Source organism: Acipenser ruthenus, chromosome 2 (genome assembly GCF_902713425.1).
Source record: "Acipenser ruthenus chromosome 2, fAciRut3.2 maternal haplotype, whole genome shotgun sequence".
Lineage (NCBI taxonomy): Eukaryota > Metazoa > Chordata > Actinopteri > Acipenseriformes > Acipenseridae > Acipenser > Acipenser ruthenus.
In genome coordinates, this window is record NC_081190.1 from 39,176,317 (window position 1) to 39,188,519 (window position 12,203).

General features: G+C 39.1%; 1 protein-coding gene across 7 annotated transcripts in view; it reads left to right on the forward strand.

The window, feature by feature from the left end:
• LOC117408895 (nipped-B-like protein) overlaps positions 1-12,203 on the forward strand; it is a 97,635-nt gene that overhangs the window by 31,747 nt on the left and 53,685 nt on the right. For 2 of the 7 annotated variants that reach the window (XM_058995733.1, XM_058995735.1), the window contains 9 exons: positions 455-620; positions 1,839-1,969; positions 3,666-3,777; positions 4,067-4,218; positions 5,749-5,874; positions 6,449-6,609; positions 6,996-7,086; positions 7,489-8,142; positions 9,201-10,712. In XM_058995733.1, the coding sequence (XP_058851716.1) occupies positions 455-620; positions 1,839-1,969; positions 3,666-3,777; positions 4,067-4,218; positions 5,749-5,874; positions 6,449-6,609; positions 6,996-7,086; positions 7,489-8,142; positions 9,201-10,712 (3,105 nt within the window). The remainder of the gene's footprint in view (positions 1-454; positions 621-1,838; positions 1,970-3,665; positions 3,778-4,066; positions 4,219-5,748; positions 5,875-6,448; positions 6,610-6,995; positions 7,087-7,488; positions 8,143-9,200; positions 10,713-12,203) is intronic. The other 5 variants (XM_058995738.1, XM_058995743.1, XM_034014311.3 and 2 more) reach the window with 5 other exon arrangements.

Here is a 12,203-nt window from a genome sequence, read left to right on the forward strand (position 1 = left end):
CTTATTATTGCTTAAATATTGCAACAAATGCTTGCTAGTTTATTTTTCCCCTTATTCCTTAACTCTCGTCTATTGCATCACTATTGTAAACCTTATGCTGCATGCAGACAAACCCAGTATAAAGACATTGCTGGTAAAGACGGAATCTAAAGTGCCCCCCCCCCCCCCCCATTACAATAATGTACTTTATATAAAACACACTGAATTTAGTACAGTACTAGAGTATTGCTGCATAAATTGACTAGAAAGCAAAATATTTTGGGATGTTAATTCCTTTTTTTTTTTTTTTTTTTTTTTTTTACTATAGATGGAAAAAAAATCTAATAAATAACTTGTTTGTGCATTTACACCACTGCTTCAAACACAAGACGACAGCTAGCTACATGTGGTTTATTTTTCTCTGGGCTTCAGTCAAGTCCTAATTTACCTTTTGTTCTGTTCTTTTTAAACCTAGTATTGAACCAGCTCCCTCTCCCGTCTCCTCTGCCTGCCACCACCACCAAGAGCCTGCTGTACAATGGGAGGATTGCAGAAGAGGTCAACTGTCTCCTGGCCTGTCGGGATGAGAACCTGGTGTCCCAGCTCGCGCACAGCCTCAACCAGGTCTCCACGGACCACATGTATGTTACATAGACTTTTACAACATTAAATTGATATGAAATTCATCCTAAACACTGCAGCATCAAACATGTTTTAAAACAAAAAAAACAAACATGGTTTGAAAGAAAACAATTGCACACATAATTTGTTTATTATGCTCACAGTAGGTTCTGAGGCACTGACTAGACTGCATCTGTGCATTTTCGATCAAATTTATAATAACCAACAGTATATTCATGTTAGGATTTAAAAAGAAGAGAATATTTACTTTTTTGTGTTTATACTTTTAAGTCTTTGGCCCCATGTATTTTGTACCTTTGGGCACAACCCTTTTAGTTTTCTGGATAAGAAACACTTTGGCTTTGTTAAATGTTGCAAAATGAACTTTCCTGCTTGTGCTGATGAGTTGGGCTGAACCATTTTGTTTTAAATGTTGGTAACACAATCTTATTACTTAAGAGCATAAGAAAAGTTTGGCCCATCAAGCCTCGTCCCTTGTTAGCACACCATTCTCTTCTACTGGGAGGATTGCATTTAAAAGCACAGAATCTTGTCTTTTTTATGTTCCCAGTGCATTTATAACTCTTTTTGTGTAAAAAAGCGCTTCCTACCTTCTGTTCTAAACTTACTTTTACTCAGCTTCCACTTATACCCTCTTGTTCTACTCTCTGTGCTAAATCTAAAGTTGTGTATTGGGTTAACTAGCTATACCATTTAAGATTTAATAGACCAATAGAGTCCCCTAGTTCCCTTCTTTTTTTCTATGCTGAAGAAATGTAAATCTTTTGATCTTTCCTCATAACTCATGTTATTAAGTCCTGGGATCAGCCTATTTGCCCTTCTCTCTACCTTCTCGGGTGCAATTGTGTATTTTTTGTAGAGAGGTGACCAAAACCGTGCACAGTATTCTATGTGGGGTCTAACTAGGGAATTGTATAATCTTAGCATAACCTCTCTTTTGTATTACATGCTTAATGCAATATAGCCTAACATTCTGCTTTCCTTTTTAATGATGACTTTGGTGAGATACTTTTAATGATGACTCCACTATAACCCTGAGATCTTTTTCAAAGTCCTCGTCCCTTATAATAAGGAACAGTAAGGGTCCAAGTAACATACCCTTTACCTTGCTAAGAACCCCCCCCCCCCCATCACATTTTTCACATCTCTCACAATGACTCTGCTTTGTTTATCATGTTTTTTTAATATGTTATAATTTGCTTTTATTTTTTTTGCAGAGAGTTGAAGGATAACCTTGGCAGTGATGATCCAGAGGGGGATATCCCAGTTCTGCTGCAGACCGTCTTGACCAGGAACCCCAATGTTTTCAGGGAGAAAAGTATGCAGAATCGATACGGGGTTCAGGGCGGTAAGGAGGAGATGGAAACATTGCTGCTGAAACACTTTTAAATGGTTGACATAAAAATCTGATTTGTTGTAGCCTCTATTTTATGTGAGCTTTTAACTGTAAACCTAAAAGTACAAAATGCTGTTGACTTGTAAATCAGATTAAAAAAATGTCACACATTTAAGTGTGGTTTTCTGACAGGCAGAATCCATATTGTTGCCAGTAATAGTTCTACAATGGTGGGATTTAGTGGGGGGGGGGAAAAAGATCAGGTTGAGGTGGTTCCATTCAGGGTCCAGTTTTCTTTTGTGGATACGGGAATCAGAATTGTTTGGGAGTGTAAGTCCCAGAGTAAGAACAGGTGAAAGAAATGTTGTGCATAGCAGGGAATTACTCAGTTGTTTGTCTGGTGGAATGACCAGTAAAGGAAATAGCTATATTTGTACAGTTGTAAAGAGGAAGACTTAGACAAAGGTAGGGGTTTGTTTTGTGTTTTGTGGTGGTGTTTTAAGTTGTTAGTAGTTGTACGACAGATGTTCTTAGATTGATTGGCTCGATATCGGCAACTGATCACCTGCCATTCTAGCGATGAGGCATTTTAAAAAAATAATAAAAAAATTGCAAGCTAAATGTGTGGAACCCATCATGACTTTCTAAGTTTCTGCATGATGGTCACAGCACACCTTGTAATATTTGCTACACATCTGTATTTTATGATTCTGTCCTTGAAGTTCAAATACATGTGATCTGTAAAATATACAATACCACTGTGTTAGTGAAAGTGATATTGAACTTCACCTTTGACCTAATATAACTGACTGCCATGTTTTATGTTATGTGACTTTACCATTTCCAGATGATAAACACACACTTTAAATTATTTCAGCACTCCAGAATGTTGTGAGGCAGTGACTTTTAAACTCTGGGTGCATTTAAAAAAAACAAAAAGACAGTTACATTTTTGGAATATAAGTGAATGAATTCTAGCTGTATAATTTCTTGGAAGTTTGCCAAACATTGGTGTATGGAGATTACTAAATTCATTCATAAGTATGGTGCTTCATCATATTTATTGTTAGAGCAGAAATAAACTAGAGAACCACTTGTCCCGTTATGATGAAACTTGGTTTGAATATTGATTGAGTCATTAGAATTTGGGGATGTCTGTCCATGTGTCCTTACATATGTATTACTGTATATTTGTCACATTTAAATTTGTGTGTAGTTATTGACTCTGATAATCTGGGTATATATTAAAGTACCTGTCCATCTGTCTGTGTACATGTCACCCGTTTAATTCTTCTTCATAACATATGTGATCTGTTTTTTTTTTTTTTTAACACTGATTTAACTGGTTTAATTTGATATTTACAGCCTTGGCAGGGGGTGGGGGTGGGGGTGGGGGGGGGGGGGGGGGTGTATGCTACTAACGTGTTAAATTGATGCTTTCAGATGAAGATGAAGATAATTACTTCTCATGTTGTGTTTGTGCTGAGGGCACAATTGCACTCTTCAGTCTTAATTTGAGGATGTACAAGTATATACACCAATTGTTTATGGTATTTGCTATTATGGTAGTAAGTGTGTTTTTCATCTTGAGGTGGACCAGCTTGTTGTGTAAAATGTGAGCATTTAAGATATGAAGAGTTAGAAGTGCTTTTTACATCTTATAGGTGAAAAGTTGTGTTAAAGTGAGTTGTTCTTTGTTTGCTTTCAGGTATTATGCAGCAGCCAATGATGCCACAATACAAAATGTCCCAGAATTCCATGCATGGCAGCCCTGCATCTTCAAACTACCAGCAAACCACTATCTCACACAGTCCTTCCAGGTGACTGACAGTTTCTTATTTTTTGTTACATTCTTTGTTTTTTTTTTCTTCACAAACTGTGTTGAGTAGTAAAACTAACTAACTTGTATAATAACTGACAGTAAATATATAGCAAATATTATGAATGGAAATATTAATCGTAATGCTTAGCAGTTTTACAGTAAACATTTAAATAGTTCTGTTCTGCCTTTGTGATCTTATAGTAAAGCTGTCCTGTAATATCCATTTGAGTGATATTTTCTGAGAAGTAAGACCAACTTATGCTTTTCTTTCTCTGTTTCATTAACAGCCGGTTTGTACCACCACAGACGACATCTGGAAACAGATTTATGCCTCAACAAAATAGCCCTGTGCCCAGCCCTTACACCCCTCAAAGCCCTCCGGGATATATGCAGTATCCACACCCCCCAAGTTACACTCAGCACCAACAGATACAGCAAGGTAAGAGTGAAGAGGATGAGACATGGGAGAGCTTCGAGAGGTGCCGTCATTCATTGCATTTACATGAGCATAAGAATTACAATATTTTCTGGAAAACTAAGTTTTCCGAAAACTAATTCTGATATCAAAAGTCATGTAAACACAGTTTTCGGAAAATTTATCGGAATATTCCAAAAGTCAGTTTTCGGAATACAGCACCAAGAAAGTTCTGATTAAATTCTGAAAACTTAACAAAATGTGTATCATGTAAACACTTTTCAGAAAACTTATTCCGATAGCGTACTGCACATGTGCAAACTTTGACCTTCATTCCTGCACAGAGAAAATAATAATTTGTAGTCAGTCTGCATGCATCCATTTGTCTAGTTCGGGATAAAGTAATACATTTGTTAACCCTTTGCGGTCCATTTATTCAGCGTGTCTCAGCCGCGTCAGGTCCAATTTATTTTCACACGGACAGTTTATTTTAGACGCATTCTGCATTTGTTAATAGCCCATACTGAAGCAGCAAATGTTTTCCAGCTTTAAAATGACGTGATAATTTAAAATAATGTCTGCAAAAGAAACTGGTATAGAACAGGATGAGCTGTTGGAAAGGCTGATTGCACATTGTGGGGAATATGAATAGAGGTATAGGATAGTAATCTTTAAATTTAAGACCTGACACTTCGATAAAGCACTATACTGGATTGGTCTCCGTTCTATCGCAGAAATGTCCGGTCTTCAAATCGTATGTAGGCTACTACAATACTTTGCATGCGATAGTATCCTGCGTTTTCCGAAAACTTCAATCAATGTATACAGTTCAATTCTAATTAGATTTTCTATCATTAATCATGTAAACACAGAAAAGAAAAGAAAATCAGTTTTCTGATTCAGTTTTGTCATGTAAACGTACTGATTGTCTAATAACACATTGAGTCGATGAAAAGGAGAATCTAGTTTCTGGTGCTGTAAGAGTGATTTTAGAGATCCAAAAAATATGTTTAAAATCTCCATATCATTGAGGCTCATGCGGAGATGTCTGTTGTGGAACCATGTTACTGTCTGTTCTCTGGTAAGGTGCTGTTGAATAGTTAAACACTTTTGATACCAATTGTTTTAAACAGCCCAGGGGAAAAAGCTGTCCCTTTGGTCCTGCTATCAAAGTGCAGAAGCACTGGTATAACACTTTCTTTTTAAGCCGTTTTTTTGTCTTAAACAAATAAACGTGTTTTTAAAAAAAATTAAGAAAAAAATGTATACATATTTTGACACTGACACATGGCACATAGAAGGTATTAAAAATCCTCTATCGCAAATATTTTCTCATCCAAGGGCTTAAAAATGATTTACTAAAAATACCATGTCCAAAACATTTGTATTTCTTCACATATTAACTAAGCTATTTAATAATGCAATTGATAAATACAATAACATGTCCAAGTTACCCTTTCAGTAATGTGTAAAATGTTTGAAACGTGTATATATACAAAGTATATTTAAAGGTAACGGCAACCCAATATTTTTTTTTTATTTTTCTGATTTTAGAATTACATGGCTCCCCTCTTGTATCTGCACCTACATATTCAGGAAGCCCTCAGAGGCCAGTGCAGCCCTGTCTTATAGTGCAGACTCAGCCCTCTCCACAGCAGAATCCGTCTACCCCAGCATTAGGTATGGCAGCAGGACTGATTCCAACTTAATGGTGAATTGCCATTCTGGAGCCCACAGTATAGGGTATAAACGTTGGTCATTACATCCCATCGTTCAGGTTATTTTTTTGTGTGTGTATACTTTCAACATTGGCCATTTCCTATCCCATTTTTTGTTTGCCTGCCTGCTAGGTTGTCATGGCAAATAGATGGAATCAAATAGAATTTATGTAATGGGCTGCATACATTTAAAAGGCATCTTGTTCATGATATACTAATGATAATGTTGCCAATAATTATACTTTGTTAGAATCTGATGTGTACAACAAGCTTGATGTTGCGTAACATTTTGCTAACTAGTTGTAATTTCTTAACATGTGCCATTTGTGTCTTACTGGACGTGCTTTTTAAGTGTTCGTCAATCTCGTCCATCACAATCCGTCGTTTAATTTCTAAAAGCGGTACCCTTCATATCACTCAAGATTTGGAATGTTTGTTCTTTTTAAACGAGTATCACTATTTTTGTGTGTTTTGTATGCATGTATATATGTGGTAGGTAGATAAGTACTTTTATATAAAACATTTTTTTTATTTAGTTTCAGTAGCCAGCCCCATGGTTGCTGGCAGCATGAGGAACATTCATGAGAACAAGGTGTCTGGCCAGGTGTCAAGTAATTCTGCTAATCACCACGCAGATAATTCCAGGCATGGGTCAAATGAAGACTACCTACACATGGTGCACAGACTAGGGAATGAGGTACGAATAAACATTCACTGCTGAAGTGTTTTTAGTGACCAGTTCTGTTGTTCCAATAGTGTGATTTTTTTTCTTTGTATCAGAATCCACAAGGCATTGTTTATGCCTGTAGATGGCACTATAGTAATTAGTATGAAGAAGGTGGGGCCACCAGAGTCGAAGGGAAAAGGGAACCAGGGGAAAAGGGAAAAGGGAAAGGGAACCACTATAATGATGTGCTTTATGTCAAAAAAAGCAACTGAAGTGATTTGATTGATATGATGTGGAATGATTATGTTCAACCACAACTTAAATCACCAGAAGAATTTGTATTCTTGTTTGTAACAAGTGTTAGTCACATAGTTGTGAATATATAGATATAAATGGTGTTTTTTGTCTTGTAACAGGAAGCTGATCCCTCCATGAGAAATGCTTCTTTCACTCTAAGATCTCCCCAGTCTGTGTGCTCTCCCGCAGGCAGTGACGGAACTCCGAAAGGTAACTAATATAACTTAGTCACACACATGCTCGTTCACTGTGTTGCACTTTTTAATCATTAGTTCCTCAAAGTAACAATATTCATCCCCTGTCCTGATTTGTTTTACATTTTATAACTAGCAAAACCTATGAGCCAGTGGTAGCACAAGCATTGTCAAAATCACTTGTTCTGCCTGATGACTCACATTGGAGACAATACCAGTAACATGTCATCTGCTTAATTTTACCTGAAGCTCTCATTTGGGGTCTGTGCTTCCCAACAATGTTTTTTACAACCATATCAGGAGAGTTTGAATGGATTGTTGTTAATTGATGAGAATTAAATAAGAATTATTTATTTTCAGTTGGTGTTATGGGGAAATTCCAGTAAGGCTAAAAACCAAACTTTGTTTGCTTTTCCAGCAGGTTCCAGGCCACCCCTTATCTTACAGTCTCCGCCTCCATATGCTTCGCCTAGAGATGGCCCACCAGACATCCTACTAGACTCTCCAGACAGAAAGAAAAAGCAGAAAAAAATGAAAATGAGCAAAGAAGAAAAAGAGCAGGCGGATAAGGCTGCAATGTACGACATAATTAGCTCTCCATCTAAAGACTCGACAAAGCTTACGTTAAGACTTTCACGTGTGAAATCATCAGAAATGGACCCACAGGAAGATTTGCTTCCTGGCATGGAAATCGGTACTGATCCTGAGGGTGACTTGGCATATAACAACATGTCATATGTGGGCCAGCCCCCCAAACCGCCAGTAGCTCCCCAGGATTTGCACCGGTCCCTCAATGTTGCTGCACAGTGTCTGTCACAGAACGAGCAGGCCGCCTTACTGCAGGCACAGCAGGTGCCTGTTTTACAGCAGAACACTTCAGTGGTATCGGCCAAACAGCCACAGCCTCCCACATTGCAACACCAAGGTGCTCCTCCACAGCAGGGAGTCACGCAGCCTCTGTCAGTGACCCCCTACGATGAGGTGGAAATGGACGCTTTGGCAGAGATCGAGAGGATAGAGCGGGAGTCAGCCATCGAGAGAGAGCGCTGTTCAAAAGAAGTGCAGGATAAAGGTGCCTACTCTACTTACCAAAAGACATGGAAACCTGTTTTTTAGGGGTGTTTTTGTTGTTTTTTTGTGTTTTCCTCAACAGCAATATTTCTGCAAAAAAAATTAGCTTGTCAATAGCATCCAGCTACTGCAAACCAACCCCATTTAGTGGCACACTGTCACAGATGTTCTAAAGAGTGTTGATTATATTTAGCAATGTGATATCCTAGTCAGTATTGGACAGACAAGACTGTCTTGCTGAAATGTCCATCACCCTACTGGAAATATGTTTTGTGAATGTGGTCCACCCAAGGTATCCTCCTGAGAGGCTATATTATATAGCCCACACATTACTGTCTTCAGGCCAGGAAAAAAACATCTCACGTATTTGATCTAATGCTCAAATGTTCATACTAGTGTATGATCCTGATACAGTTAAGTAAGCTGTTTGCAATTTCAAAAACCGATAGCTCAATAGATCTGAAGAAATGTTTTAGTAAGCTGCTGTTGAGTTGTTTTTGTTTTGTTTTTTTTTCCTCTCCAAGCATTCCTTGCTGAGGTGCATGATGCCCTTCAGTGTAGTGTGATTGTTTTTGTTGTTTTCCGGATGGATCTATGTTGGACAATTTTTCACTCCCAAAATTGTTTGTTTCTATGCATTATTTATAGTTGTGTTTTTTTACATTTGTTTCAGCACTATAGTCTGGATTTGTATTTCTTTATTTAACTATTGCCAAAAATCCAGAGACCTTTATTTTCTGTACTTTTAAGAACACAAATATCCTTCATCCAGTCCAGTGTTTCAGCAATCTGGCAACCATACAATGTCATATTCTCTAAGCCAATATAAATATTTTATTTTGCCAAGCTTCTACCTGATTATCACTGACATTGTACTAAGCTCCTATGCCTGTTGAATTAAACATGATCTTTCGGTTTTTTACATATATACCTGTGTTTAATTAGTGCTATTCCTAACAAGAAGAAATGATCATTAACAAAACACAATACCACAGCTCTTTTTAAAGTTTATTTCAAGTCAACTTTTATAAATGTACATATCTCTATATCTATTTGCAGACAAACCTTTAAAGAAACGGAAACAAGACTCTTACCCACAGGAGCCTGGAGCAGGAGGCACTGCTGGTGCTACAGGTGCCAGTGTTGGAGGAGGGTGCAGTGCTGGAAACAAAGCTGCTCCTCAGGAGGCCAGCGCAGCAGGGAATGGTTGTAGCCGACCAGCCCTGATGGTGAGCATCGACCTCCAGCAAGCAGGGCGGACTGACTCGCAGGGTCTCCCAGACCCCACTCTCCCAGACCCCACTCTCCCTGCTCCTCTAGATGATGGACAGAAACAGACTGAGGACCCCCGAGGGTTGTCCATTGCTGCTGTTGCTGCTCCTGGGGAAGGTTCCATCAGCACTCGACAAGAAGACACAGCTGGCGTCCTCAAGCCCAAACCTGAGAACCGTCCCGAGACTCCCAGGAGGAAGTCAGATGGCGAGGTTCAGAAAGGATCTGATGGGCGGCCTGAGGTCATTAAACACAGGCCTGAGACCCCCAAGCAGAAAGGAGGAGAAAGCAAACCTGAGACTCCTAAGCATAAAGGTGAAAGCAGACCGGAGACCCCCAAGCAGAAAGGAGAGGGCCGACCGGAGACCCCCAAGCAGAAAGGAGAGGGCCGACCGGAGACCCCCAAACACAGACACGACAACAGACGGGACTCCTCTGCCAAACCTCCCAGTTCTGAGAAAAGGCCAGAGGTCTCCAAACATAGACATGATGGCAAAACCGACTCTATCAAGGTCGAAACCGGAGGACGGGGATCAGAGACACCCAGGCAGAGGCCTGATGGGCGTCCGGCCTCCTCTTCTACTTCAGAGAATCCCAGACGTGACCAAGATAGCCACAAGCAGAGATCAGATGACCGTGGTGATGCTGAGAGGCACAGAGGAGACCCCTCCAGGATAAGGCGGCCTGACACCCCAAAGTCCTCCAGCAGGGGCGAGTATGACTCCAAACATGGCATCAAATCGGAAGGCTCCCGGGACAGGGAGAGAGATAGAGACAGAGAAAAGAAACATAGGCCTGAATCAGGCGAGTCCAGGGAGAGGCCCGATAGCCCTCGGGTGAAACAAGAGCCCCGGGGGGACTCCAGCAGCAAATCTCGGCCCGACAGACCTGGGTTCAAATCCCCCAGCAGCAAGGAGGAACGGCGGTCAGATGGGAGCAAAAATAGACCAGATGGCCACAAGCAGCAGCAGCAGCCTGACAGCAAGCCAGATTTTCCCAGCTACCTGCTAGGGGGCAAGTCGGGGGCACTGAAAAACTTTGTAATTCCCAAAATCAAACGGGACAAGGATGGTAATGTCACTCAGGATTTGAAAAGGACACAGTCAAGAGAAGAGAATAAGGTAAAGGTAGAGAAGATGAGCTTGGTGGAGGATTTAAACAAAGGATCTAAGCCAGTGGTTGTCCTGCAAAAATTAACTTTTGATGAGGTTCAGAAATTCATAAAGGAGAAGGAGGATAGGAATGCAAGGAGTTCGAGCAAATCTGGCAAGAACAGACCGTCCTTAAAACCGGGTAAAGGTAAGGCTGTTTTGCTTATTTACATTCGTTACTACCAGCGTGTTGAGTTAAGCTTTAGTTGATCATGTAGGATTTGTGGTAAACGGGAAGAAAGAAATAAGATAATACCTTGTCTGAGTAATTCAATCTGTTCTAAATTTTCTTTGGGGGACGACTTCATTTTTTATTTCTCTTTACTGATTTCACTGCATTACAAAATTCACAAAAGGGCTTGCTTATTAGCAGTCGCCAGAGGCATATTTGGTGATTTTTGGTAATTTGTAGCAGCTTAAATGTTGCCATTGCCCACCCTCTACCAAGCTTATTCACACACTCGGAGACAATGGAAAGAATGCGGAAGGCTAATCGCTTCTTTCAGTACCCTTTTAAATAAGAGTTGAGTGCAAGATTAGTTCTAAACAGTGTCTGTTAAACTAGTCATTTTGAGTTATTACTATTTGATACACAGCTTCATGCTATGTTTTTACATTCTGTACAGTGGAAATTAACTGTTTTTCTGCCACATTGTTTTAGCCTCTGACCATTTTTCAGCACACAGATATTGTGGTCTTTTTTAATGATCTAAAGAGCAATGGATCTTAATGTATTTAGTGAGTTATATAGAGGTAATTAAATAGTTAAAGGCGGTATTAGATGCACCACTGTTAAGATCATAAAGTAGACCCCAGTGTCTATACAGTTGTTTCCTGTGATTCATTGTCAAGTTCCATTATATATTTTTTTTTTCACTGACATGTCTTTTTAATCACTGGTATTGTAATATTCCCAGTTATAATTATTATGTGGTCACTTCATGATAAGGAGTTACCAATGTAGGGTTAGTAAACTTGTGTACTAAAAAAAACAAACAAAAAAAAACATAACAGGACTGCAGTTAGAATTGTAAATCAATAAGGTATATATGTATAGATAAATAAGAGAGTGTGAAAGTCCGAGGATGTGTCACATCTTACCTCTATCAAAAATGCACTGTTTTTAAATGAATGGCAGCAATTGCTGTGGGAGCCCTTCTCAATTACCACAATACCCCTCAATGTAAGTCTATTCATGGCCATTATTCAGCTACAGCAACTAGACACGCCTGTATTAAGAAGTGTTTGGGTCCAAACAAAAACATGATTTGCGTGGTTGTCACATCAGCGAGAAAAAAACAACAAACAACACTGCCCTTTTCAAGCACATGGATTTCTACAGTGCATAATAATGCCATCTCAGAAAAGAGTCCAGAAAAATGTTTACGGTGTCATGGGAAATAAGTTGCCTCTTCCCTTTTTACGCATGCACGAAATTATAAATTTAAAGGGGAGGTACGTTGGAGTCTATGTGAAGCTTACAGGACACACCATTGTTTTTTTGAAGAAGCGAGAAGTACTGCAATTTTTTTTTTTTTTTTTTTAACGGTGACATTTGTCGTTTTTAAATATCGAAGTGTAAAATAAATTTACGTTTAATGTTTTTTTTGTTATGTAATTTAATTTAATCTTCAGGAGT